The 27,761-nt window shown below is 47.9% G+C and overlaps 1 protein-coding gene across 2 annotated transcripts; it reads right to left on the bottom strand.

The window, feature by feature from the left end:
- OTULIN (OTU deubiquitinase with linear linkage specificity) lies at window positions 1-27,530 on the bottom strand. 2 transcript variants are annotated; one of them, XM_059173676.1, is made up of 7 exons: window positions 27,219-27,530; window positions 20,262-20,338; window positions 14,759-14,853; window positions 11,773-11,916; window positions 7,062-7,187; window positions 4,260-4,529; window positions 1-1,841 (listed from the first exon to the last, which is right to left on the bottom strand). In XM_059173676.1, exons 1-7 carry the CDS (start codon window positions 27,392-27,394, stop codon window positions 1,647-1,649), a joined length of 1,083 nt encoding a protein of 360 aa, XP_059029659.1. In that variant the 5' UTR covers window positions 27,395-27,530; the 3' UTR covers window positions 1-1,646. The 2 variants fall into 2 exon arrangements, with proteins under 2 accessions (XP_059029659.1, XP_059029660.1); XM_059173677.1 differs by having other exon boundaries at window positions 27,332-27,527.
- Window positions 27,531-27,761: the final 231 nt, after the last annotated feature.

The raw sequence follows: 27,761 nt of genomic DNA, 5'->3' as shown, positions 1-27,761 counted from the left end.
TAAGAAGTCATTACTATTTCTTTAATTTGGCTTCTAGGCACCTCCTTATTCAAGGCACCATGACGTTTCACAGTGAAAAACAGAGCCTCTCCAATGCACTCAGCACATTCAGAGCAAAACCCAGTTCAAACAGTCTGAAGAATGAACACCTCCCGAAGTGTGGGGTCATGGATGAGGTAACGGGAAAATACTCATGTAACAGTCTGCATAGTTTTGTATGTCCTCTGAGTTTTCTCAAAAGAATTTTAATTTTTAAGTATAAAGCAAAACTTAAATCTTCAGAAAAGGCCCGCCACTCCCCCCAAACATGTGATAGCTTATTAACTACACTAAATTGAACCAAATCAAGATTGTAACTGTTATAAAATAAAGGTTAGTGCCTCAGGGTGCTGCTACCTTCACAGACGCGGAGCCCAGGCAGGAGCTGCTGACACAGCACTGCAGCGATGTGTCTGGTCCCGGGGAACCACGGACACGGCCTACGCCCCCCGTGGATGACTCCGGCCGTAACCGCAGGCAACCAGGCCTCCAGGCGGCATCACTCACCAACAGGTACGCTCCCTCCTCCCTCAGGCCTCCCGAAATCGAATCACACACCGATGCGCTCAGCCCCACTTGTGTGCTTAATTTTCTACTTGCTTCCGCTTCACCTTACTCAAGAAAAATCTAAGACACTTCGCTATGACTCACCCCCGGGCAGGAACACGAACTTGGCAGTGGCAGCACCCTCAAAAACATCCCGAGGAAAGGGCACAGGAAGCCCTAGACCCACTTTCCCCCCACCCTTGAGCTCAGATGAGAGGGCCTGGAGTCCGGGGCCCTGGCTTCCTCCTCTCAAAGACCTGGGGGATCGCTGCGCTCTTCTCACTATCCAGTGGCGCACCTGTGAGCCCGAGAATCATCCACAGCCCGACGCCGGAGCTCAGCTCCAAGCCGTGCCCCCAGCTGACAGCACAGCACCTGCACGAGGCACCAGACCAGCTGCGGCCGTGACCTCAGGCGCCTGTCACGTTCTCAGTCAGAGGTTTCAGGTGCCATCGCATCCCTCCTGCGTGTGGCTCCTTCTCCTTTTAGTAACTCCTTTCTGGACCCAGTTTTTAATCTCCTGTAAGACAATCTGTTTAGAATAGCTTTAATTAATATGTAAATCCAAACCACTGATCAACAAGACTATCAGAGGCCGTGATGACTGCCCTGGTGACAGACGCCCTCCAGAGTTAGGTCACGTAAGCTCAAGTGCACAGGAAGGGCCTACAGACACCCATTATCACCAACACAAAAAATTACTATGTTAGAAAAAACGGAGAGCCAGTTTACAATTAAAAAGAGTTTGATTCTGAGACATAAAGAACACATTTCTTTGCAAAATGAGTCTCCTCTGATACCAGAGATTTGCTTTATGGAGAAGACGCAGTCTGTACCTCCCACAAAGTGCTCTAAAGGCCCCTGAAACGTATTGCTTCCAAGATGAGGGAAAACACTCAGTTAATTCTATCAGAAATTGTCCTCAGAACAGCCCTGTCCAGCCTGGTTCACAGGGCCCAAGAGTTCCCACAGGCCATTCTAAGAGACCCGGAGGCCCAAGGCCCAAGCCAAGCGTGGCCTGTGTACCTCGGCCGCATGGCCAGGCTGCCCAGGCGCGCCCCTCACAGACTCGTCTCCTCGCACACTCTGACGGGGATGTTGTAGTGCCGGTCGTCTTCGGCGATCAGCGTCACCACCGGCCAGTCCAGGGGCGGATCGGTGGGGTAGATGGTGACAAATTCTTCCGTGCTGTACTTGGAGAGCCGGTACACCTGAATGGTGTGGCGCACAGCATAGGCGAGGAGGAACATTTCAACCTGGGGAAGAGAGCAGAGAGCTGTGCGGAGGGAAGCCGCCAAGCCAGGTGTGGCTCGCCACCTGCTCCAGCCCCGAGCTTGGGGCAGCTCGAGGCCCGGCCACCCAGCAATCTCTCCTCCTCTGTGCAGGCCCAGCCCCCAGCCTTCTCTACACACTTGTCACACATAAGCAGACCGACAAAAGTGGGCTAAACATCTGTTAAGGGACTTGTATCCAGAATATATGAAGAACTTTTATAACTCAACAATTTTTAAAAAATGACCAGTTTGAAAACTGAGCAAAGGATCTGAACAGAAAAGACATTAATCCAAAGAGGATATGCGAGTAGACAATGAGCACATGAAGAGTCCTCAGACGGTCGCCCACCAAAACCACAGGGAGACGGACTCCCCTTCACTCCCACTACAACAGTTATCATCAAACAGATAATAATGAGGCATAACTACTTAACAGGTACCACGTTTTCTTTTGGGGTGACAAAAATATTTTGGAACTTGATATACGTACTAAGAGCCACTGAGTTATATACTTCAAAATAATTAATTTTGGGTGCCTGGGTGGCTCGGTGGGTTAAGCCTCTGCCTTTGGCTCAGGTCACAATCTCAGGGTCCTGGGATCGAGCCCTGTATGGGGCTCAGCAGGGAGCCTGCCTCCCCCTCTCTCTCTGCCTGCCTCTCTGCCTACTTGTAATCTCTGTCAAGTAAATAAAATCTTTTAAAAAAAATAAAATCAATAAAATGGTTAATTTTATGTTACATGAACTTCAACTATAGAACAAAAGAAGTATATCCCAGGTATCTAGCCAAGAGAAATGAAAACATGCGTCCACACAACAGGATTACTCATAGTAGCTAGAAAGCAGAAAGACCCCAAACGTCTGTCAGCTGATGGACTGCAGTCTGTCCACTCGCTGGAATACTGTTCGGGACATGTGCTGCAAAATGGACGAGTCTTGAGAACATGAAGCCAGGGGAAAGAAGCGAGCCACAAAAGACCACATATTATACGATTCCACTTTTACAAAATTTCCAGGATAGGCAAATCTACAGAAACAGAAAGTAGACTAGTGGCTGCCTAAAGCTAGGAGAGGCTGAATTAGTACCAACTGGTATAGGGGTTTTTTTTAGGGTGATAAAACAGTTTAAAATTAGATTACAGCGATGGTTGCAAAACTCTATAAACACACTAAAAACCGCTTGGCTGCACACTTCAAAAGGATCATCTGTTTGGTATGTAAAGTATATCCCGATACAGCTGTTATGTTTTAAAAATGGGACTCGCCATTACAGATTTTGTGAGGACTCTTCAAGAACAAACTTCAGTCCAACACGCAAACCACCGTGCCCCAGGCTCTGTACAGAAGGGAAGGGCTGCCGTTCCGGAGACAGAAGGAGCCTATGCTCTCTGAGCGCAGATACTGTCTGAAGCGGTCCTCTTCAATTTCAGTCCTGCCTGACCGGGCCGTGACCATGAGCCTTTCCCCTTTGCTACATATCACAGAGGCTGCGCTTTGGATGGACAGCCTTAAATGCTACTTTTGTAGCTGGCTACTCCACTAACAAAGACTTAAGCTTTTTGAGATGACACAGGGCGCACACACCAAAGACAGGACAGGGTGGGTGTGGTGTCAGGGGACAGGAGCACACTGGGTCTGGGTCTGTGTGCAGAACTCCAAACTTAGCATATGTGTAAAAGATCCCAGAGCAGGCTGGTCTCTACTGGCCAAGGTGACTCCAATTCTATTTTTAAGGACACTATCTAATACAGCTCTGGCTGCCATGATTAAATAATAAGACCCTTTGCTGCATTTATTTGTAGCCTGCCAGGTGCAAGGTGCTGATCTCATCCAGCATCCTGCGGAAGCAAGTCCAGGCTGAAATCAACGTGGTGGTTACAAAATGGACCCACAATTCTTCTGCCTCCTCACTTGATAAGGTGGGTGGGACCCGATGCTCTCTCCCCTCAAGTGTGGGATGGATTTAGTGACTTTGTTTTTAATGGTGTATATAACACTATGTAACTTCCAAGATGAGATCGTAAAGCACACTGTGGCTTCCTCCTTGCCCTTTTCTTGGATCACTTCACTGTCTGGGAGGAACCAGCCATTGTTTCCCAAGGACACTCAGGCAGTGCTATGGAAGGGTCCATGTGTCAAGAAACTAAACCCTCCTTCTAACCACCCCCGAGGGTGCTGCCAGCAGCCGGGTGCTGCGCCATGTGGGAAGTGGATCCTTCAGCCCAGTCGAGCCCTCGGGTGACTGCAGTCCTGAACAATGTAAGACTGCTCCCTCCTGAGACCCTGAGCCAAAACCACACACCTATGCTGCTCCAATTCTTGACCTACAAAAGCTGTGATACAATGTTTAATGATTAAAGCTGCCATTTCGGACTAAAACACATTCAAAGGCACAACTCACCTGTTCAAGGCCACCGGTGTGTCCCACCTGGTTTAGATGGTTCCTTAGCAGCTGTCCAGGATCATTCGATGTGTCCCGAGCAAACAGAAGCACGGAGAAAAACGGTACTTCCTTTCCCTTCTCTTTATCATCATATAGTTCAATGGCTCTGTTTAGCATTAGAAATTTTACAGCTTCATAGAGGCTATATTCCTCTTCCTCGTTTGTGAACAGTTCATCACAAGCTATCTGCCTTGCTTCGGCTGTTCTCAGTTCCGCCAAGCCTGCCCACTACAACAAGAAAGTTAGGTAACAATTAAACGCCTGCTCTAAAAACCCCTGGTATATTTCATACTACGAGCACAAAATTATTTTCAAAAGTAGGCGACCACGGGTCATGTACCCATGCTCACAACATTCAAGTTTCTAACTCAAACAATGGTACTCTTTAGACCACACAAATTCCTTAATCAGCTTCTCCCCCATTAGTATGAAACAAAAGTACAGTGCACTAAGGAGAAGCACTGATGCCATGGGATGGAGCTTTCAACTGCCCTAACTTCCAAGACAATGAAACTGGACCAATCGGAAATAACTTCCGGAGGAGCGAATAAGGTGCATGTGTGAGGGCTGTGTGTGCAGCTGGTGGGGGGTAGCTAAAATTATACCTCCCCTTAAGGGGCTTACGGGAGGGAGCACTTAGCACCTAGAAGCACCAAGCCAACCTGCAAAAGTGAAGATGAGCAAGGAAGCCTGTGCGGGCCGCTGAACGTTAGGGTTACTAAACTCATCCTTCCAACTTCCTAAAAATATACATGGAGTTCCAAATGAATACATCCACGCAGGAAATTTTTATGGACTCCTGCTTAAGAAAAAATCAGAGTCCTAGGAATACAGCTAACACAGGCGAACACTTTAAGTGAACGAGAAAACTCTATAAATACATGTGCTTTTAAATTAAAGTGAATGAAGACGAGAGATACCAACACGAACTAGTCCTTATGAATAACCAGTAACTATTGCTCCTCTCAGAAAGCCATTAAAATTCTAAATTCAACAGTGAATTTTAATGGTAATGACTATACCACAGGATTCTCTACTATATGTGGTTGAAAGCTGGAGCATCTCTTATTTTCCAGAAGTAAACCCAGTCAGCAGTCAAGAGCATGGCTCTAGAGTTACGGGTCAGGATGGAATGAAGGCCTTGCTACCAAGCAGCTGGTGGGTTTTGCTGGGCATTAACAGACATCGGGACCTTAGTTTCCTCATCTTTAAAATGGGGATAATATGGCAACATCTTAGGAGAATTAAATAACATGTGAAACATTTAGCGCACAGCCTGGCACACAGGAAGTACTAGTAATGCTGGCTTAGATTACTAATAAATAATTTTAATGTTACCGCAAATTGGAAACACTTAAACCGTTCCCCAAAATAAGGATCTGTTTACAGCACACATAGCTAATACAGCAAAAATTACAATTTCACAAGACCTTAAAAGAGATGAAAAAGAAACTGTCACCAATGGCTGAGTTGAAGAGCCTTCCTGTTCACCCACAAAGCCAGAGCCCTGCTCTCAGCTCTCACCTACCCTAGATCCTGGGGTCCCCAGCCCCTGTAAACCCCATGTTCCATTCCAAAAGGCAAAGAGAATACAAAGAATCCCTGTTTCCTTCTCCTGTCACAAGTTTTTAAATGCTAGACTTTCCATGAAACACTTATGTTTGTAAATAAGAACTAGGTTCTAGAAGGTCAAGGCCCTCAGTTCATTCACTAAAGAATGTATTTACCAAATGCCTATTGTGGGCAGGCTTGGTGCTCGACACCGGGTGAAAAGGAAGGAGCAGGACAGATCCTCATGGAGCTGAAAGTCTAACCGGGGGGCAGACCGCACTGGATGAAACAGATCAACACCCGGGGTAAGCGCTAAAGGACTCCTGAAGGCCGGCTGATGCCTCCTTACCAGGCTCCCCGCCATCTACAAAGCCTGAAGCAATCAGCAGGCTCTCAGCTTGGGTTCCTGGTGGGAGAGCTTCAAGCTCTTCTAAGGCAAGCAACCTAGCAGTCCGCATGGGCCAGTGTCCAAGCAGGACCTCCAAAACCCATGGAGTACTCCAGAAATGGAGTATTTTAATAACCAAATCACTGGGAATCAGTGTGCCCTATAATTCTGTTTCAGAGAAACCCTCAAGACACTTTTCAAAAGACAAGTTACTGGCATGCGTGGGTGGCACAGTCGGTTACACATCCGACTCTTGGTTTCGGCTCTAATCACGATCTCAGGATGAGATCAAGGACGCCCCACCTTGGCCTCTACACTCAGTGCGGGAGTCTGCCTGAGAGTCTCTCTCCCTCTCCCTCTGCCCTTTCCACTCATGCTCTAAAATAAATAAATCTTAAAAAAAAAATGAAGACAAATTTCTGACAATCATTCAGAAATGAAAACAAGTCTAGTAAACAGGGACAGAAACTTAAAACATGAACATAGTTGGAAAGAATTTATAAATACGCATTCACGTCATTGATAATACTCTTAAGAAATAGAGACTAAATACAGACTACCCCTGAACTTGTTAGTATGACTTAAAACAAAGACCACATTTAAGGTTTCCTTTTAAGAAAGTCAAACGTTTCACTAAACATGATAAATGGTGTCGTTATTTCTCGATTTTACCAAAGACTTCACAGGAAGGGTTTATGTTCATTTAAATTGCCATGGACATTTGGCAATGCACTCCGTGAGGACTAAGAAGTGGTCTGCTGGGACGATCAGGAGTAAGAGTTTTCCACTTCCCAGAGGAAAAAACACTACAGATTCCAAACCTTCTTCCTTAGCAGCGTGAGGGACTCCTTAATTCTATCAACCAGGTCCTCGCTCTTCCCCTCAAATTTCAGTCCAAGTTTCCACTGCTTGATCCAGTTGTATTTGCTTATGAGCTTTTCCGGTAACTGGATTATCAGGAAACAGAGAGAAAAAGAGGTGTTAGCGTTCCAAGAAATCCACCACAGGATCCCACAAAAACCACAAAGCCTACAAAACCTACCTTTGTTTCCAGAATTAATTCCCGCACGTTTGTCTGCTGGAGAGACATGGTGGTTCCGGCTGAGATAACAGAGGCACAATCTACCTTGCTCAGCTCCCACCACACCCAGAACATTCCACCAGCACTTTGCGAGGGGGACATTAAAGCAGCATCCCCTGACACGTCTTCACAAACCACCCAGGTAGCTACTGGGGTCACGGACAGCCTCCCTGCCACTCCCTAAAGCCCGACTTAGGAAGGCGCTTCGGGCAGGACAGATGGTCCAGGATCAAGTAAAAACCCGACTCTTTCCTGATTAGAAAAATATGGCCTAACTTCCGATATTACCACATATCCTCAAAAGCTTCAATATTCACAAAAACAATGTGTCTCTAGTTTAACTGCCTCATCAGTACAGTGAGACAAAACCACAGCAGGGAAGGGGGGGTGGGACAAGGTGTTAACAGCTGCAGGGGCTCAGCTCATTAAAGAATTGACAGCTCAGCTACTCCTTCTCGGTTCCTTTTTTTTTTTTTCCTGGACCATGTTTTATTTTGTTTTCCCCTAATCATCCACAGAATCTGGAGTCTGCAAGGCAAGCTGGGACACAACAGGACGGATGACAGCATGGGAACTCCGACACCCACCTTCCCCCAAGTCCCGGGTGTGTCAGGAGAAAATGCATCATAAGGCTGGGCACAGGCACGTCCCTTCACTGCTGAAACACTCAGACAGGAAGAGAAAGTCCACGGAGTCAAACGATCAGTAGAGAAGAATTCATTCCTACAGCATCCTACGTGGAACGCAGGCTTGTCTCACAGTCAAAAATAGTTTTAAATGAGGCCTCCTGTGCTCAGTTCCCAGGGAATCTAAGCCTCCAAAGGCCCCTTCACAAAGGGTGACTCCAGGTCCACCTTCTCAACCCGCAGCCATCCTGGGAAACAAAGGTGGTCTCGTTTTCCGCAAAAGCCAGCACCATGCAGGGATGTATACCCCGCTCTTCGGGAAAGTTCCCGCGGTGACGGTGATTTACACTAAGTCGGGAGTGGCTGCGCTCTCCCCACCACCAGCCCAGCTCCGTGCCCACAGCGCCCAGCATTTCCGCAACAGGTAGGTGGTTCTTCAGGGAACCTTCCATTCGCGTTCTCAGATTTATCACCAGAACCTAAAATGCCCCCAAGTGGCGATAAGCTGAAATCACAGCTGGGCACAAAGAAGAGTGCGGAGCGGAAATACCAGATGGTCAGCTGAGAAGTGGGGTAGAGAGAAGCCTGGAAGACCATTGGAGCCTCACGTGACCTTGCACGTACCCCAGCAGCAGTCACAACACACAACTGCACCACTTGGAAGAGCCCCAAGTTCTAACTACGTACAGCGAAACCCTGAAACCTCGTTCCTTCCACACACTGGGCAAACCGTTGCCAGCGTAATGACCTAGTTCAGGGTTGTAGGCCTCTGGGAGATGTGGAGATCCTGGGGAAAGTCCAAAAAACGAGGTGTGTGAAAGAAATACTGAGAAAAGAATAATGCATTTGCAATGATTAATTCAAAAATAGAAAAGGAGATCTAACCTTGAATGCTTTCCAGAGTCACGGTACACAGAACACACATACACACCCACTCTTCTAGGACACACAAAGAGACGGGGCTTTTGTCAGAATAAGAGAGATTTAAGCAGGTAACGAGATTTAAACAAGAAACCATGATTGGAAATATTTCAAAAATAAGGTTGGTAATTAGCTTCGATGGAATTTCATTTGTGCCTATACTATAAAACCAACTGCTTTCTCCAGGAAGCTGTCTTTAACTCTTGACATCCTGACCATGATTAAAAGGACTGTGGGGTAACAGAGAGGTGTCCCCCAAAATAACTCACAAACAAAGAGCTCCAGTAAACAAACACTGTCCCAGGTATCGCCTGCTCATCGAGACGCTCTATAACCTGGTAAACCTGGAAACCAAAGGATCCCTGCCCTGACTGACACTCCCTCTCAGGGACCAAGGCACTGCCCTCAAGTTTAAGAACAGTCAGACCAAGCCACCTCCAATGCTGGCGTCAGGGTCAGAAGATCAAGTGCAGTTAAATGCGGAGACTGGGACCCGGACAAGGGAACCCAAGCAGGGCAGGACGAGAGGGGCAGCGAGGGCAAAGCTCCACCTCCCAGGATGCGGACGAAGCCGGGCCAGAGGAGACGAGTGTGGGCAGGAAAAGGGTCTCTTTCACTGAGCTCAGATTAAGGGGAAGTTCTCTTAGTCTAGCTTTCCTCTTTCCCTTTAATGTTCTGAAACCAAGGACATTCTGGAAGAGAGGGAAAATGGCAAAATGCTACAGAGAACATATTCTGATCTGCAAACAGAAGCATATCAGCCAGCTAAAGGGCGCCTGTGCCTTAGTGACAAAGCAGGGCTTCTGTGGGCTTGCCCAAATTCTCCATGAGGTCAAGAGATGCCCAGAAGTGCACGGCCTACAGGCCACCGGCCGACGCTGGTTCTCAGTCCAGACTCACCCACAAATTTAGGTGCCCCAGGACCTCTCTGACCCCAAAAGCAGACGAGATGGGTTAATGTAGAGCCAGTGCCATTCAGGAGGCCCTAATAGTGCAAAACTAGATTCCCTTCAAGCTGCCTGCTGAGAGCTACTTTTCTGTGTCCCTGGAAGCGGTCAGCATTCCCACACTTCTAGAAGCCCCATGGACACACAATAACAAAAGGTGCTTGTGCTCTCAACCGACCAGGACAGAAGACTGTCGCCAGGCATGGGGTAGTGGTCAGAGGAGGCCCCGGGCATTTTGGAAGGATCAAGGATCAGGGTAAATGCGGACAGACCCACTGTCACTGGCTCTGCCCCAAGTGTTTACCATGGCAAGCCTATGCCATCTTTAACACAAAAAATGTAGCACGGGCTTGAAGGGAGCGCAGGGTTTTACTTACTATGACGGGACACATCTTACTCTGATGTATCAGGAAAATGAGTAAGAAATGACTTTCATCCCCCGATTCCTGTAGGACTGTCTTGTTTGGCAGCAATAAAGTATCCCTTGATTTGCCTGTCTTAAGCAAGTATGTTACCAAATATATACTTTATAGTAAAGAGGTTACTTATCACAGTCACACAAGGAGTACTGGAGATGGGGAGATCCCACTCCGGAGGCCAGGTGGTCCAGGTGCCCTGCCACCAAGGGGCACACCGTGGCCTCCATTAGCCACACCCCCGCCTCCGTCTGCACGCCTGGTTCTGCCAGTCCCGCTGTCCCATCACGCACATGCTCAGGCCCCTGTCAGAGCTGGGCTTTCCGAGGGAAGACCGGCAGAAGGGCCAGAACGAGAATAAGAGTGCAAAGGCCTCCACGGCCTGTGCCCTTCAGGCCATGTGACCTCTCGTGTACCTAATCTCAGGCTTAGAGGACAACCAGCTTCCTCTAAAAGCATCTTGATTCCAGGCAAATACCCCGGATCCTTCAACAGTTCCCGAACAAGAGGAATCATGTCGGCCACACTCCCATCTGTACTGAGGACACGGGCACAAACCCTCAAGCTGGGGTCTAACCAGCGCAGTTCAAGATGGGACAGTCACTGCCTGTGGTTCAGACGTGTTCAAGACAAGGCTTCATTTTCACTGCCAGCCACACGCCATGTGGGCTCGGACTGAGCATGCCATCCATCCACCCTGCTGGCCTCTGTGAGCCGCCAATCAGTTCATCCTGATGACCTCTGTAAGCTGCCATTAAGGCAGATCTCCCACTGTGAGGACTCTTGGGTTTTGTTAATGTCTATGGTGTGTGGGTGTGTTTGTGTGTGTGTGTGTGTGTGTGTGTGCGCGCGTGCGCGCATGTGTTTAAGCACGGCGCTTCCAATTTTCTTCCGATGAACGTCTTACGATCAGTTCTGCCCACCAGACGCTCTGAGATATTCTATCAGCCAACCTATCACGTGACTTCATCTGACACAGGTCATAGACACAAGTCACACTGACACGACACCCTAGGGCGCCACTACCACACTGCCGATTTAAAACTAAGGCCAGGCACAGGACACATCCCATGACCCTGACCTCCCAGGAAGCCCCTCCCGGGGTGACACGCGCCACCCCCTACACTGATCCTCTTAGCACAAAGCAGAAAGTGCCCATTTCTTGAACTGGAGCGGAAACCACAGAATGTGCATTCTATAACCCCGCCAAGACTCTCAGATGAACAGCGTACAGCGCACTTACTGCAGACAGCAACACTGAAGCCAAACAACCCCGAAGTGCTTTTTACAGACCACAAACACCAGCTCTCGAATTCGGCAGAACCGTTCAAATACATTTTACCACGTTTCTCTTCTGGTACATTGCAATCATTCTTGGTCACTTTATTATGGAAAATCATCTCTGCCACCCAAAACCGAATCAAGCCGCATGCTGACGTCACAGTGCGGACAGTACCGGCACCCGGCCTGGGCTGAGAAGGGAGCTTTCTCACAAAAACGATCGGAAACACGGTGGACTCAAACCTGCGGCAGCAGCGTACCAGCGTGAGCTCCGGGTCCTGCAGCCAGGGGGGCAGTGCCGCTGGCTGGCTCATCGCCTGGAACAGCGTGGCCCTCAGCGCGCAGTAATTATCCCCGCGGACGCGTCTGATGGAGGTGAACTTCTGAGACACTTCCTCATAGCCCTGGGTAAAAGCATCAAAGAATTCAAAATGGTCATTACTGACTTCAGACCGTACAGAAAGCTTTATTCCTATGGGAAAATACATGCCTCTGATCACCGGAAGGATGAAAACAAGGCTGGCTGAGTCCCTCACATAAGCCATTCTAACTCCTGTCTTTACTAGTCTAAAGAAATTACCAAATGTTAATACTGTATAAAACATCAGCATATGTAACAGATACAATACACAGGAACACATAAATATATCATTTGTTAATGATTATTAATAATCAAGATTAATAAACATTAATAATCATTAAGACCAATAATTACAAATTACCATTTAATAAAATATATCAAATATTATGAAAACACTAGCCAACCCCGAGGTTAGGAGTTACAAGTCCCTCTCTAAACAACTGCTATAATACTCACTTACTGATAACCAACATCCTGAGGGGGTTAATCTGCATTAAAAGTGACCCTAACTCTAATGAAGAGACAGGAAAGAACAGAGAGAAGTACTAAGTTTATATCTCTGTATTTTAAAAATTTTTTGTAAAAATCCCAAGTTTCCACGGTATAGCAAAAACAGTCCACATGCTAGGAGATGTCTGGATAATTCTATGAGACTCTTTACAAAGTGGATTTTAAGTGTCATTTGGTCTGGAAGCAAAACGAGGACATGAAAATGTTGAGTGACTCATCCAAACGAACCGCTGTGAAGCATCCTCTGAAAACAGCCACCATACAATGGGCCACAGGCACGGGACAACCGGATTTCTCTGGCGGGATTATGCTGGCGCATCAGATCAACCTGCTGCCTTCTGCACTGCACTAGCCTCGTTCTGAGGGCCCTTCTGCTCCTCCTGCTCCGCCGTGACCGTCACCTGAGACTCTGCTTTCTACCCTGCACTTACACAAAGGAAGGAGCATGGCCCTCGTCGGGGGGTGGGCGCCATGCAGACTCTGCGCAAGCACTGGGCCCTCGTTATTAGCTGTTCTCGAGGTTCGAGTCATAGGATGACCTCAGTGGGTGTGAGTCGAGCTTTCATTCAACGCTCCAATCGCTACAACATACTAAGGCCAGTGACACACCTTTTCCCTTGGGCGAACTCCTGGTCACCCTGGGAATACTGGCGACGGCTGACCCAACCGGAACTGCATTTTCCAAATGCATAACTCACTCGTGCTATTTCAAACTTCAAAAATTAAATCTGGGTTTATACAAACTTACTTCCAAAAGAATATCCAAAACAAAATTAACTGTAAGACAAGTAGGGACAAAAAAAGAACTTGAGATCCAAACTGAGGCCCCTGAGATGCTCTCATTACTACCATGGGTCCCAAAGTGACCCTGGTCCAATGATGTGCCTTTGATTATTTGGTCACTGGAAGAGTCCGACGACATGGCCAAACCGTTCCCTCAAACTAAAATCACAGAGAAAGGGTTTTAGCGTGAGTTCCAAAATATGGACGATGTGGATAACTTCAGAGATACTTTCGAGTTATGGACCCTGAGGTGCCAACTGTTAGATCCTTTAAAGAGGCTGAGATCATAAAATAAAACTGGAAGTCAGGGAAAGCATTTCTGGAAAAGATGAGAAAACATATGTTAGGTATCCAGCCACCTGGTTATCTAGTTTGATACAGGACTCAAGTCTGGAAAACCTGTAAGTGGCCAGAATTTACGCATTCAGCAGGCAGCCTCACAAGTGTCAACAATCATTGTCCCAGGCACTTCATGACTGAGCTCCCTACCAAGTGCCCGAGACACAGCCAGCCCACAGCTCAGACCCAGCAGGGAGCAAAGCTAGCACGGGCTCTCAGACTGCAGCAGCCACTATGTTCAGAAGGCCGGCCAAGTTCAGGGCAGGCGGGAGCGCTGCAGGACATGTGAAAGGGGCATACTGTTTTCAATAAAAACAGCTCTGAGGAAAAGCACAGATATATACAAATATTTAAATATTTTAAATCCTGAACAATATAGATGTAAACAACAAAACAGATATTCCTATCAAACATGACAGGTCAGTGTCTCTAATATAAAAGAAGTACATTTAAATTCATAATGTAAATAGTCCCAAGAGAAAAATGAGCAAAGGATAAACGCAGAGGTTCTAAGAGGTGGTGGATGTTTTAGGTCGAAACTGCCGTTTTTGTAGTTCAGAAACGGTCAGAGAGTAGCAATTTCACATCGTTCCACTCACTAAGGAATGTTGGCTTCAGGGTCCGTCGAGGGCAGAACCAAGAGGGTGGTGGGCTCGACCAGCGTGTAGCGGGAGGGGGCCCGGCTGAACAATGGCCAGCCCAGCCACAGCGGGACCACCTCACGGGAGTCCCTCCCTAAGAGTCATCAATCACGTGATGGGACCGGGAGGGGCAGCTCTAGGGACACCTTAAACAAAGGAAGTAGTTTCAGATCCCTCTGCACAGGGAGTGTGGGAGAGCCCAGGCCCCTCGGACAGGAGGGCAGGAGACCAGACCCAGGTAGGGACAGCAGTTCGGTTGGCATCTGCTGGTCCCATCCCTAATGCTTTTAACACAAAAGGCCAGAAGGAGATTCCCAAATGACCCCAAGAGGACAACCAATGACTGGCCCAACGGTGAACAGCACAGCATCGTATTTTTCAAAGAAAAGGAGTTACTGAACAGCTAAAGCTGGCCCTATATTAACACTGTGACTCGAAACAAGCTCCTTACCTTTGGAGTCCGTTTCCTCATCTCTAGAATTAGAACACCAATATTTACCTAGTCTAAGAACAGTTGTTGTAACCACATCTAAAAATATAAAAGGACATATTACGTAATCACTTATGCAGACTACTTTAAAACTTGAAACTTTGTGTATCTAGACATCATACCTTCTTCATACACATGGCTTTTTGTGTATTTCCCCGCCACTCTTTTTTGCAGTAGTCCATGATGTCCATTTCAGGAGCTACACTTAACCTGGCCTCTGCAGAAGAATCAAAAGGGGGTTGGGTGAGCAACGAACAGAGCACCATCAGAATAGCAGCACTGCTTTACTCAGCTTACTCTCCTTCTACCTTCATTCCAAAACGCTCCAGAATCCCGCCACTACCCACCACCATCCCCTCACTCCCCGGAGCTCTTCCAGTGGGTCTCCCGGGTCACCACACCTTCTCCACACGGCAGCCAGAGCGATGCGTTTAAAACTTCAGACAACTGCCACCACTCGTGGGTTCTGAGAGCTCCAGAGCCTCTCCGGGGACTGGCAGCGATGTCCTCACTTCCTACAGGGGCCTCCTGTCCTGCGTGCCCCCTGCCACTGCCTCTCTGGCCTCGGCTCCTGCCGTTCCTCACACTGACTGCTCCGGCCCGACCTGTGGCCTCCCCTGGACCTCTCCCACATACTGCCGGACTCCGGCACTCCCTACAGGTCTCCACTCTAACGTCACCCAAAACCCATATATCATGTCACACATACACACTTTCACTCTGGTCCCCTTACACGGTTTTGTTTTTCTTCTACGCACTGATCAACACCTAACATGTTTCTTTTTCTCCACTTCTCCCTAAACTCCCACTCCCACCCACATCCACAAACACAGCAAAGCACGAGTTCCTCTGAGGCCAAGGGTTTATTCTGTATCTCAGCTGTGTCCTCAGTGCTCGGAGCTTCACTGACACGATGTGCGTATCATTCCACTCAAACCCACCGTGCAGGAGTCTGAGCTATGAAAAAATACACCTAATGATTGTTACTTAGTTTTTTTATATCCATTATACAAAGAGATAAGACCTACTAAAAAATGTGTATTTATTTATTTATACTCTGCCCCCATCCCAAAAGGCTACAAACTATTAATAAGCCAGAAACTAATGAAGCTCTCTAAATGTTAGCTGAGCTACAGACTTCACTTGACTCTTGTAAGATGTTTAAAATCCAAGTTGCAATCAGAAAAATCACGTAATAAAATAAATGGGCTTTAGATTCTCTTTGTTTAGCATACAAGGTTTGGGGGTTGACTTCGTGGTATACGTGCACGCACGCTCACGGGTATGTGTGTTTTAGGAAAAAAGTGAAGTAATTCTCAGGCATAGCTTGACTTCCTTTTTAAACTACTGAAGAAGTAAATGTTAGCAAGGAAATTAAGATACAAAGACAGAAGTACCTTACAATGTACTTACTCCTGAGGAAAGACGTAAATTAACGACACATACTTACTGAATGTCTACCATGCGCCAGGCACTGAGCTAGAAACCAGGGTTACCAAGGCAGTGAAGACCCAGATCCTGTCCTGGACAGACTGGGAAGCGACTGAAGAAGGAAAGAGCACGGGCACCGACAGGCCAGGGTGTGACGGAGTGAGGAGCATGAAGTCCTCCTCGCAGGTTACAGACAATTCTGCGGCGGAAGTTAGGACTGGCGTACAAGGGACACACACCCTTGAAGCACACTATGCAGAGACCACAAATACTAGAGCCACACAGCCGATCCTAAATACAGACCCATCAGTGTTTAGATTTAAGAAACATTTTTTTTAGGGTCTACTCAGCGGAAGGAAGAATTCCCTGCATGTGTCTTCTCACTCACCTCCCCACAAAGTAGGGGGAAGAGCAAATATCCAGAACTGAGGTCATCACTGGGACCATGTTTCCACCAGGAGGCATTACGAGCCTGAACAGAGAGCACGTTTGCAGCCCAAGAAGGACCTCACGAGCTCGAAGTGCAGCCTCCCGGCTCCCTGGCCTGCGGTCCTCATTCCTGCCCCCACGAAGGTAAGCCCTGGCCCGCGGGCGCGGTGGGCAGCTCCACCGCCTCAAAACTGAGAGGAGCAGGCAGGGGACCTCACCGGGTTAGGAGGCCAAGCCACAAGCCGTAAGCCCTGCTGAACGAGGGGCCTGCGGGCGGCAGTGGAGTGCGAAACGGCACGCCCACACAGCTGCGGCCACCAAAATGATACTTCAAATGCCGCCCCGCTGCTGTTCTTGGGGAGAAGGGCTCCGACAGCCCCTGCATGCCCTCCTGCAGGATAGAAGATGGAGGCAAAGGGCAGGCAGTCCCGACCTACAACGTCTTAGACTACAGGACAGTTACAGTATACGACCGTCCGTTTAAATGCAAACTACGCAGACTGTTACTATTTCTAAGAAAGAACATTAAAAATGTCAAAAACAAAACAAACCCAAAGGAGAAGCTAAAAACCAGAGGGGTAATCAGGAGCTCAAATAACCAGGAGGTCTGGTCCTTAATCACTGTATGGTGACAAAGACAAGGATTCAGAACCTGGAAAGATGGGAACTTAAAAAACTGAACTTCAGAAAGCCAGAACTCAGGGTTAAAGGGTGGACCAGGGCAAGAATCTACTTTTCCTGTAATGGGCCAGAGAGTAAATAACACAGACTCTGAGGGCCATAAGGTTTCTGTCACAACTAGTCAACTTTACCATGTGTGAAAGCTCCACAGACAATAGGTAAAAAAGAAGCTCCAATAAAACTTTATTTTAAAACCAGGTCGCACATCAAATTTGGCCAGGCAGCCATAGTTTCGCCAACCCTGGGACATCTTTGTTAGCGAAGAGTGTTTGTTGTTTTTTGTTTGTTTGTTTGTTTGTTTTTGTTTTTTTTTACTAACAGAGAGCATAAGAAAACTTTCGGCCTTGGCCTGGGCTCTGGCTTGGGAAAGAGGAAGTCTCCCTGAGAATTCATAACCACAGGCTGGCTCTCATACAGGGTCAGGACAGGAATTCAGACGAGCTCCAAGACCCTGGAAACTCGATTTTAGAAACTGACATAATGTGGCCCAGGGAAGGTGACACGGTGGGTGCCCAACAGGAATAAGGCCGAAGCCTCCCACTCAGGCCAAACTGCACAAGCCCTCCGCAGATACGCAAAAGCTGAGCTTTCAATTCAAACTTTGAAAAACAAAAAGTAAGCAAAAACAGCAACCAGCATAATTAGACCCGCCAAGATTTTCTGCGAATGAAATTATGAGACCCAAAAGAGTAGGTCTTAAATACTTAACGAAACAAAAGGCGCAAGAAACATGAGCAAAGGGCAAAAAACTATCAAAAACAGAGCCAGGCAAATCTGGAGAAAATAGCACTTCTCTATCTCTTTTCTTTTTTTGTCTTTTTTTAAGACTTTACGTAATCTCTGCACCCAATGTGGGACTCAAACCTATGACCCTGAGATCAAGAGCCACAAGCTCCACTGACTGGGCCAGCCAGGCGCCCCCAGAACATCTCCAAAAATGAAAAAAAAAGAGAGAAGAGATCTGAAGAAACTACCCAGAATGGAACAGAGGCTACACAATAAAAATATCTATAGGGGCGCCTGGGTGGCTCAGTCCTTAAGCATCTGCCTTCGGCTCAGGTCATGATCCCAGGGTTGGGGGGGTCAAGCCCTGCACTGGGTTCCCTGCTTGGTGGGGAGCCTGCTTTTCCCTCTCCCACTCCCCCTGCCTGTGTTCCCTCCCTCACTGTGTGTGTCTCTCTCTGTCAAATAAATATATAATTTTTAAAAAGATTTCATTTATTTATTTGACAAAGAAAAAGAGAACACAAGCAGGCAGAGAGGCTGGCAGAGAGGAGGAAGCAGGCTCCCCGCCAAGCAGAGATCCAGATGCGGGGCTCGATCCCAGGACCCTGAGATCACGACCCGAGGCAAAGGCAGAGGCTCAACCCACTGAGCCATGCATGCGCCCCTAATAAATAATTTAAAAATATGTAGCTATGAAAGGGCATGTCATGAAGAGCCTCAGATGACTGAAGCAGGCAAGCAAACATCTACTCAGAGTTCTGAAACGAGTAAGTAGGGAGAATAAGAAAAGAAGATAATGGTGCGAATTCTCCCAAACTAATGAAAACTAGGCATGGAGGGATTCCAAAAGAAGACCTCAAGCAGTAGGCTTTTAAAAGTCCACACTCAACAGACATCAGAAAGAAACCGCAGAATACTGAAGACAAAGAGAAGACAGAAAAAACGGACACATTATCTACGAAGGATCAGTCTGACTGCAGAACTGTCAACTGCCTTATCTTCGGAAAGATTAACCTGCTCATCCGGAGTTCTTAAAAAGCAAGCTGAGACTCAATTTGCAAGCAAACAGGGCTTCCCACGAACAGACCCTTCCTTGCAGAAGCACTTATTTCAGGAAGGACCTTGTTTCAGGAAGGGCAATGACCCCAGAAGGACTGAGGTGCAACCTCGGGCAAAAGCTGGAAATGACACAGCTCCCCCAGCCGCTGACACACCTGCAGAGGGAGGGCTTCCCCCGAGGACAGGGTGAACCACAGCAGAGCACCTGCAGAGTGACAGAGAAAGCAAGAGGTCCCTGCAATGGGACACACAGCACCGTCTCCTCAGGGCTATGACTAACAGCAACTCCAAGGTCGTCACGAACGGGGTGCGATGGTGGCAGCAGAAACGGAGCATCCTCTGCGGTTCCATGGGGGATGGGGACAGGTGGCCCGGGAAAACTCCTGATGGGACAACTACAGAGAAGCTGGTCCACGGGGCTACCCCAGTCAAGAGTTCCGCCAAGTCATTGTGAGGACGACTCGAGAAAAACCTCAAAATGACCCAAAAGCCTACTTTTATATCATATGTTCCTAACTCCACACACACAATATTTTTGTGAACCGTAAACCAAACACAAGCTAGTGCTCAGAACGAACCGGAACATGTACGTTACACAGGTAGTGAGAGAAAATGTCACTTGTGAGTCATTTATGGCGGATCCCCAAGCGCAGCATCCCCCCTCGGCTCAGCCCGAGTCAGCCAGGGAAGCGAGGGGGCTCTTCTCCTCAGACAGCCCAGCCGGCCCTGCCTGAGTGGAGGCGGCCAGGGGACCTGCCTCCTCCTCGCAGCAACGGGCCCACGGGTGCGGGATCCGAGGAGCTGGGGGGCGAGAGCAGGTGTGACTGAGCAGAAACACAGATAAAAGGTCATGAAGCGAGAGAGATCCCACTACTGATCCCAGGATCCTTCTTTCTTACAAGGCCATTTGTGTGCAAAGACACACAGAGCCAGCTTCCCAAGAAGTCCTTCCACTTGAAATGGAAAGTGCATTTCAACTCCAAACTCTCCCTCCAAGAACGGACGGAAATCACGGAACTAGAGGGCGGCGTCAAGAGAGCGAACAAACCCTCACAGGGGCACACGTGATGTGGATGTAAACGACACAGGGAGAATATCTGCGCTGCGATTTTAAAACCTGAGAAACAGTACTCCCCAAACCGGCCCCAGCAAAATGAGTGATCAGACGCAGCTCAGACCACACGCATAATGCTTCCTAGGAAGCACATCCCAGCATTTTATGAAAATGGCCATATCGACCTACTGCATTTCCTACTATAAACAGTAAGAACTGGATGAATAAAATGATTCCAAACATACCTGATAACCCTTTTTCATGTGTAAGTAATTCTTTCTCCTTTTCTATTTCTTCCGCGTCACGATACATGTCCTCCTCACTGAAATCACACCAAATCAGACATTTCAAAAACGTGTTGCACTGACATTTCCCTCCCGTTACAACAAGCACTTGCTTAAAAGATTTATCAGACACGAAAAGTGTAGCTTTTTTCCTATTACATGATGATGATCTGATAAAATATGGATCTTAAACCCTGGACGCTCATGCTTCTATCGTTCCACTTCAGAGCTTCTTAATTTAAATGTGACACTTTCACATCACTCCGCTGGCTGCGTGGCTCTGAGGCCACTTGAACTGGAAGGTCTGTGAACGGGAACTCAGCTACATTCGTAAGCATCCTAGCATGCGTCTTATCAATGAAGCCTCGTCGCGATGCTATCAAGTTCCAAGAATGGAGACAACACTAATAAAAGTATTTACACAGAAATGCAGGCCAAGTGCTTGATTATGTCACAAGCAAATTTTACAATCACTGCTTTAAAAACAAGGATAGGAGACCATCCATCATTTTAAGTCCCCAAAGCTGAAAACCCTCCCGAGGCTTTTCCTGCTCCCTGACACCGGCCCACACTGCAGCAACCAGCCCCGCTCCGTGGAGCACGTCCCTCCCACATACATGAAGGGCCGCCACCCTGATCGACTTGGTACTTATACAGTAGGTTCCTGAAGTCTCTAGTTCCATCTAGTGAGTGAACAAGAATAGAAAAGCCCACTAGCTGCCAGACAAGGACTGAAAAAAGATATCTCCTTTACCCCTCATGAGAAGCCACAACTCGACAAGGAGGAGAAACAGAAATACCAAACCTATCTTTGCTAAAACCACAAGACCCAAACAGTCCAAAAAGGGACAAAGAAACAGTAAATGACCGAGGACAGGAAAGCCTCCACGCCAGCGGAGGAACATCTGCTGGACAGTTAAGACGGTAAACCTGCAGAAAACCCTAGAGGGGCTCAGGAACTGGCAGTGCCAAGCATTCTTCAGGGTACAGGAGACCCCCAGAGCTGAAAAGGAGGAAACTGGCCAAAGTACACATTAAGTGTAATCAGATGCCCAATTCCCTATACTTGCTCCCCATGGCTGCACAGCCCGCCCTGCCCTGCACACCAGACAGAGGCTCCAGGCGCCAGGAGACACAGGAAGGAGTTAGTAAGATTAGGAACAAGTACAGAATTAAGCAAACGACCTGAGATATTCCCATTCCCAATTCCCTCGACAGCCCAGCTCCCGGTACAAGGCTCAGCACAGCAGGGGGAGAGAGGAAGAAGAGGCGAGAGGAATAAGAGAAAGATGAAGGGATACTGAGAGCCATCTGCTACCCCCCCCCTTCCCCCACCTCACCCAAACCCTCTACTGGCTCTCAAATAAGCAGCGACGTCTATCTGTGGACCTGACCCACCAGCTAGCCTGGATTCCAAGATTCCTCTACACATACCCCCCTTCGGTCCAAACACCTGACCGACACTAGCCTACGCTTTTACAGCTGTGATTGGCTCAACCCACTCCCTCTGCTGGAATGACTCACTGCCTACGACATCAGGACACACGCGGCTGGGTGACGAGGCTGCAGAGTGCCGGAGCTAGAGCAGGGACCCCGACGTTACAAGGTCAGCTTTTAACGACTCCTCGCTCGGGCCCTCATTAGCCCTGTGTGGCCATGGAAGGGAAGTAACTATACCTCTCGGAGCCTAAACTTAACCACTTAAACTTAACCACCACAAAAAGGACCGTGAGAGAACTCACCTCAAAAGACTGTTGTGAAAAAGGACACATGTACAATATGAGCTCTCCCAAAAGTTAGCCGTTCTCAAACTACACCACTGGTGCACAGTATTAACAAATATTCTCCCAATGGTCATTTCTTACTCCTTTTTTTCTCTTTAAATAAAGGTAATGGTATGGGTATGGATGTGCCCATTTTTTTTGAAATACTGTGGGGCTGAGGGAACGTATTAGGAAAAGGTACTTTCCATGTTCTCTGACCCCCATGAGATTCCACGTAAAATGTATGCTGTCACGCCAGAGGTAAAAGAAACCAAAACCAGATTCACAGGGACTACACATCAAATGCCTAAAATAAAAAGTGACTAAATATGTTAGTTCTTCTTTGACTAACTTCATTGTACCTTCTGGCCGCCTCCTTGGCTTTATCAAACAGGAGAGAAATTCTGGTCCAACAAAACAAGCATCAAAGTGAACCACTTTCTTGATGTCGTCATCAGAAGCATGACTTTGGGCAAGCCACTTCCCTAATCCTGGCCTTAGTTTCTCTCATCTTCAAAGTGAGAAGAGCAGACAAGGTCTGTACATGGTTCCTCTTCCAGGTCTTAAGTTGTAAGAGACCAGGAACCCATGTGTCGTCAAAAACTCCACTTCAGGCGAACTCTGTGGCCGCGCCGCAGGCACACTTAGCTCCGCCTCTGTGCTCTTCCTTGTTAGTCCGCAAAATAACCCAAGTGCGCGCGCGACACCAGTGCCCAGAGGAAGTTCTCTGAACAAGCCTCTCTTGTACACATACAAACTCCCACGAAGGCCAGCAGGAATGGAACGAAAAGAAATCAACGTGAGAACTAAATGCAAAGGGAAGACGGAGTAGAAAGGAAGATTATTGGAAATTAAAAGCACCGATTCAAGATACACAAAAGCAGCAAAGCAGAAATGGGTGAATGGGAGGCCCGAGTGCATTCAAATTACTTTAACCACGACCAGATTTCATTCAGATCCTGTACACAAATGTTTGCTGACTTCCCTGGCCACCAAGGACAATATCCAAGGACATTTGCTAACTTTAAAAGGCCACTAAGGAAACTGTAATATGGCTTTTAAAGGCTACCATAAAAATGATACTAAAGCTGTAATTTCTTGGAGAGAGAACAAATTTTAAGTTTAAGCAATACATTCAACTACTATGGTCAGAAAAGAAGATATTTAACAGCCAAAATGAAATAGTCATCCCACATAAGGACAACCAGCTGGAGAGAAAGAGAGAGAGAGAGAGGTGTGTGAGAACAAGAAAAATAATAATTTTACTTAGGAAAATAGTTGACTCAATAATCTATTGCTTTAACCTGTTTAAGTATCAAAATATTAAGGCTGAAAGTGACAAAATATTTATATATTACACAGATATATTTATTTATATTTTATATTTGCGTATTATTTGTTTGTTGTATATTTATTATATTTAAACTAGAGGTTTGAATTTTTTGTTTTGAGAAGGGAAGATAGTGAAATAATGAAAAGAAAAAGGATATGCATTGTAAGATAAAAATTGTTGATACTGACCAGCTTCAGAAATTTAGTGAACTTTTGTGTTTATATGTCAACTTGGGATGGGGACGGCAAGTGTCTACTGTTTAGCACTCAACAGGCCACTGAAACCCAAAGACTCAAATGATCACCACAGCAAAAGGTTTCCTTCTAGAAAACATAGAGATAGCTAGAAAAGTAAGCCAAAGTCTTAAATATGACTTGATTTCTTGTGGACCATGGCATGTGAGGCAGGCTCAATTACATAATTGAGTTAAATTTTAAAACCAAAATTCAATACATTCTACTTAGAAAATTCTTAGTTTAGCACACTGCTATTTTAAAGTGTGTATTTTCAAGCTCTGGTTTTCTTTTAAGCTAGAGATGAAATATCTTAATACTAAGGCAATATATGTGATTGAATAAATTATATGATTCTGCAGACCACATTATAATCTCTCTTGCTCTGTTCAAAGAACTGCATAACAATAAAATGTTTGAAAATTTAATTTTAAAATGCTTACTACATACAGACACTTATACTTTGCCAAGAACAAAAGCTATCAACTGAAAACACAGAGCTCAGTGAAGCAAGACATTTCTGTAGAGCCAATTTTTCAAATTCTGATACAACATGTAATATGAAAAAAGTCAATTCTAACATATATGCAAAACTAAGAAGACAGATTGGAATCTCTCACCATTATGAACATTTGCATTAAGTTCCCCTTAGTTGTCTAAAAAAGCTAAGTATGGCTTTGTTCAGCTTTCTGAACTCGAACGTTGCAGTTCATGCTTAACTTGGCCTATCGCAGAAGACCCATCACCCAGGCAGTGTTGGTGAGACAGTGTCAACCACTGTGACACCAATGTATCTTCCCAAAAAGGTAGAGGAAAAGCAAAGGCCACTCAACCCAGCCTTTCTCCACCACTTCGCGGTTGTAGAGATGGGTGAACAACACATCCCATGCAGGAAAGTACCGGCACCCAAGCCAAAATTCCACCCCCCTCTGCGAGTGGACTTTCCATGACTGGCTCGTGCTATTCCACGTGACTTCCAGAGGTATCTGGGGACAACCCAGATATCCTCAACCATGAGGTTTGAAACAGTCTTTACTGCCCGGTTGGACAAGGGGCAAGAGAATGAGGGAATGGCTGTTACCCCATCAAACATACCCCACAGGAGCTAAGGAGTGAGACGAGTGGGAAAACACACTCCCGCAACGGCGTATTAGCAACATCCAAGAACAATGGTTTAAAAACTCGTTGTGCACAGCCCTTTTGAAAATCCATAGCTCCCATCAGAACCTCCGCCCAGAAAAAGAAATACACATCAAATTTCACCTTCCATTTCAGAGAGGCTCACAGACATATGCTCCCCACCACATACAACAAGCCTATGGACCCTAGATTCAAACCATGTTGCACCATCAGGCAGGCAAAGACCGGCCTTGAAGTAGTCATGCTTCTCAGTTCCCTGAGCTCGTCTAGCCTGGCCACTGACCATGTCTCAGGACCATTTTGGTCCTCAGGAATGGTAACTTATTTAGCTAAGGGCAAGAAACAGACACAGCCTCAGTTTGAAATGCAGGGGCGGGGTGAGCAGGGGATAGTGCAGAGCAGATGTGCTCACAGAAACAGTGAGGAAGCTCCAAGAAAAGTCAGCCAAATCTGCTGTGACCTAAGACTTCTTCAAATCAGACCGTAAGCCATCTTGTGAGCCATCCTTAGGGTCTGTCCAGGGGATGCCAACCAACCCCGGTTCTCAAATGAGCTAGATGAGGTAAGGGGAGAGTCATAAATCATGTTCCTCTGCCTGGTTTTGCTAAGAAAGCCAGAAAACGATGGGTATGTTCCCATTGAAGCTTCAGGGAACGTGGCCCAGAAACCTACTCCCTGTCTCCCTGGCCAAGAAGGACCTCTGGAATCCACCACTCAGTTTCCTCCTGGGTAAGATGACAAACCTAGGCTGGTCTCCCCACCCCCATGTTTCCTTTCAGACAAAGTCTGTAAATCTACTGACAGCGGTTAAGGGGTGTGTCTCAAACCTTTTCATTGAGGAAGAGTGCTCCTTCCCACCACGGCCTATTTCCCCAAGTTCTGACTCTGGAAACCACATCCAAAAACTTGCCAAATAACTATACATACTTTTAGAAACATGGTTCTAGATTCAAAGTTTCTGCATCTAGAAGGGGCATTAGAATGCTCCACTCAAGGCTAAGGTGCTGCTTCTGAGGGGCAGGGTCTCTAACCAGGGAGTTACATCACTGGCCACCAGAGCAAGAGGAAGGCAGCAGCAGTTAGTAACCAGCACCGGCTGCGGAGGGGCAGAAGCAGAAAACACCCCCTCTCGCCCGCCCTACCCATTCTATTTTACCCTTTGTGGAGTCTGAGGTCGTTTTCTAACCCAAAGAGCAAACCAACATCAGCTCCCACCTGGGCCTGCACAGTGGTTTCAGTTAAAGAACAAACATATGCTAGTCTTTAAAAATCAGGATATTTCATTAAAAATTCAGGACATTTGGATTATTGAAATACAGAAAATTCAGCAAGCAGAACGTAGAACCTCCTGGACTCTGACCCCAACAGTGATGGACACAGCTCTCCAGAAACCCATGGTCCACACCTGGCCAGCCTCACTCACCTAGGTTACCCGCATAGGTAGAGGAGTTTGAGACTGCCTACTCCAAATCTTTCCCAGTAGCCATGAACACACTAAGTGTGGATAATACCATTCCAGAGGCCTTAGGTGCTCAATAAATGAGAAGGTCAACAGCCATGGTCAAGAACTGTGCACATCAATGTCATTATAATACACGAGCTGCACAGCAGGCCCACCAAGGACCCCTTGGCCAAAGGGGGCAGGGGGATCACATTTGAACACACCTTACAATTCAGCTTGCCAGCCAATTAAGCTGTCAGAATGGTTATCTGAGTGCTTTCATCAATTCTGAAATTCAAAGGCATTTGCATGCGCCTAGAACCTGAAAGCATAGGAAAAGTTCGCCTTCAAGTCTATATTCTGCCTGCACCTCACTCCCAGATCCTTGCTAAAAATATCCACGCCTCCGGTTTGGGCTGCCTTCCTCACAATTCACTAAACAACTGATCTAACCAGCGCTGCCTTTCCTATCTAAAAATAAAGGGTGAGGGGGACAGCTAGTTAAGCCGTTAATGGGCAAAAGAGAATTGGGTCAGGCTCCGACCAAAGTCTGTTCAACAGGTGGAGCGCTCATCCAGCGGCGACTTGCCCTTCGAGAACCAACTTGTCGCATGGCTCAGTTTTCCTTTGGCTGTGACAGAAGCAACCTTACTTCCCCAACCAGGTCGGAGGAAAGATTCACTGAGTTAGAACAGTACGCTTTTCCGGTTTGTTTCCCAAGTTCCTGGAGCTTTCTTTTAACTTTAGAGCTATGCAGATGTAGAAACAGGGGCACTGGACGACCAGAACTGTGCGCCCCCGGGCCCTGCGGGAAAACATTCTGTACGAAGACTGGACACGAGTGTCTGAGTTCCACTCCGTCGCCGACCTTACCCAGAGCCGAGGGTGCGAAGGGCTCTCGGCCGGCTACCCCCCAGCCCAGGCCAGCCCACGCCCAGCCTCCCCAAGGGGAACGAGCCGCGCGCCCCCGCGCGCCCCCGCCCGCCCCCGCCGCGCCCCGCGACTCACTGCTCGGCGGGGCACAGCACCGCGGACCGCGGCTGCCCGCCGGCCGCCGCCTTCCCGCCCTCCCGCGCCGCCGCTCTCGTGCGGCCCGGAGACGCGGCCCCCGCCTCCCGCACCAGCTTCTCAGCACGGCTCGCGCCCGGCCACGCTCCGGGCTGGGGCATGGTGCCCCGACTCATGGGACCGCCGGCGGCCGGGGCGCCACAGCGGTTCCGCCGCTCCGAGCGATCCGGGGCCCCTCCCGTTGGGGGGCCCGGCCGCGGCCGCCGCCGTTCTACAGCCCGCCGGCTTCCGAGGCCGCGCAGGACGCTTCCGCACGCGTCACCCCCGCCCGCCCCGCGGCCTCTGACCCGCGATGAGGGGGCGTGGCCCGCTAGGGGTGGGCGGGGAGCCCTTCGTCGCGGCGCCTGCGCAAGCCGCTGCACCAACTGAGCCGCGGGCCAATACGGCGCCTGCGTGGTGCGGGCACTGCGCATGCTCCACACAGCTGGTCCTCGCTGGAGTTCCCCGCGCGTCTGGCTGTCCCTGGATGCTGGGGCCCGCCCG

Source organism: Mustela lutreola, chromosome 5 (assembly GCF_030435805.1).
Source record: "Mustela lutreola isolate mMusLut2 chromosome 5, mMusLut2.pri, whole genome shotgun sequence".
Taxonomy (NCBI): Eukaryota; Metazoa; Chordata; class Mammalia; order Carnivora; family Mustelidae; genus Mustela; species Mustela lutreola.
Note: the sequence above shows the minus strand (reverse complement) of the source record. Positions and strands in the feature narration are given on the sequence as shown.

What these genes read in the sequence shown, in the direction of transcription:
- OTULIN (XM_059173676.1), bottom strand. Translation starts at nt 27,394, where the DNA reads ATGAGTCGGGGCACCATGCCCCAGCCCGGAGCGTGGCCGGGCGCGAGC. An exon ending in AGGACCCGGAGCTCACGCTG is followed by an intron (nt 7,188 to 11,772) that starts GTACGCTGCTGC and finishes CTGATAATCCAG; the next exon opens with TTACCGGAAAAGCTCATAAG. An exon ending in ACACCGGTGGCCTTGAACAG is followed by an intron (nt 1,842 to 4,259) that starts GTGAGTTGTGCC and finishes TCTCTTCCCCAG; the next exon opens with GTTGAAATGTTCCTCCTCGC.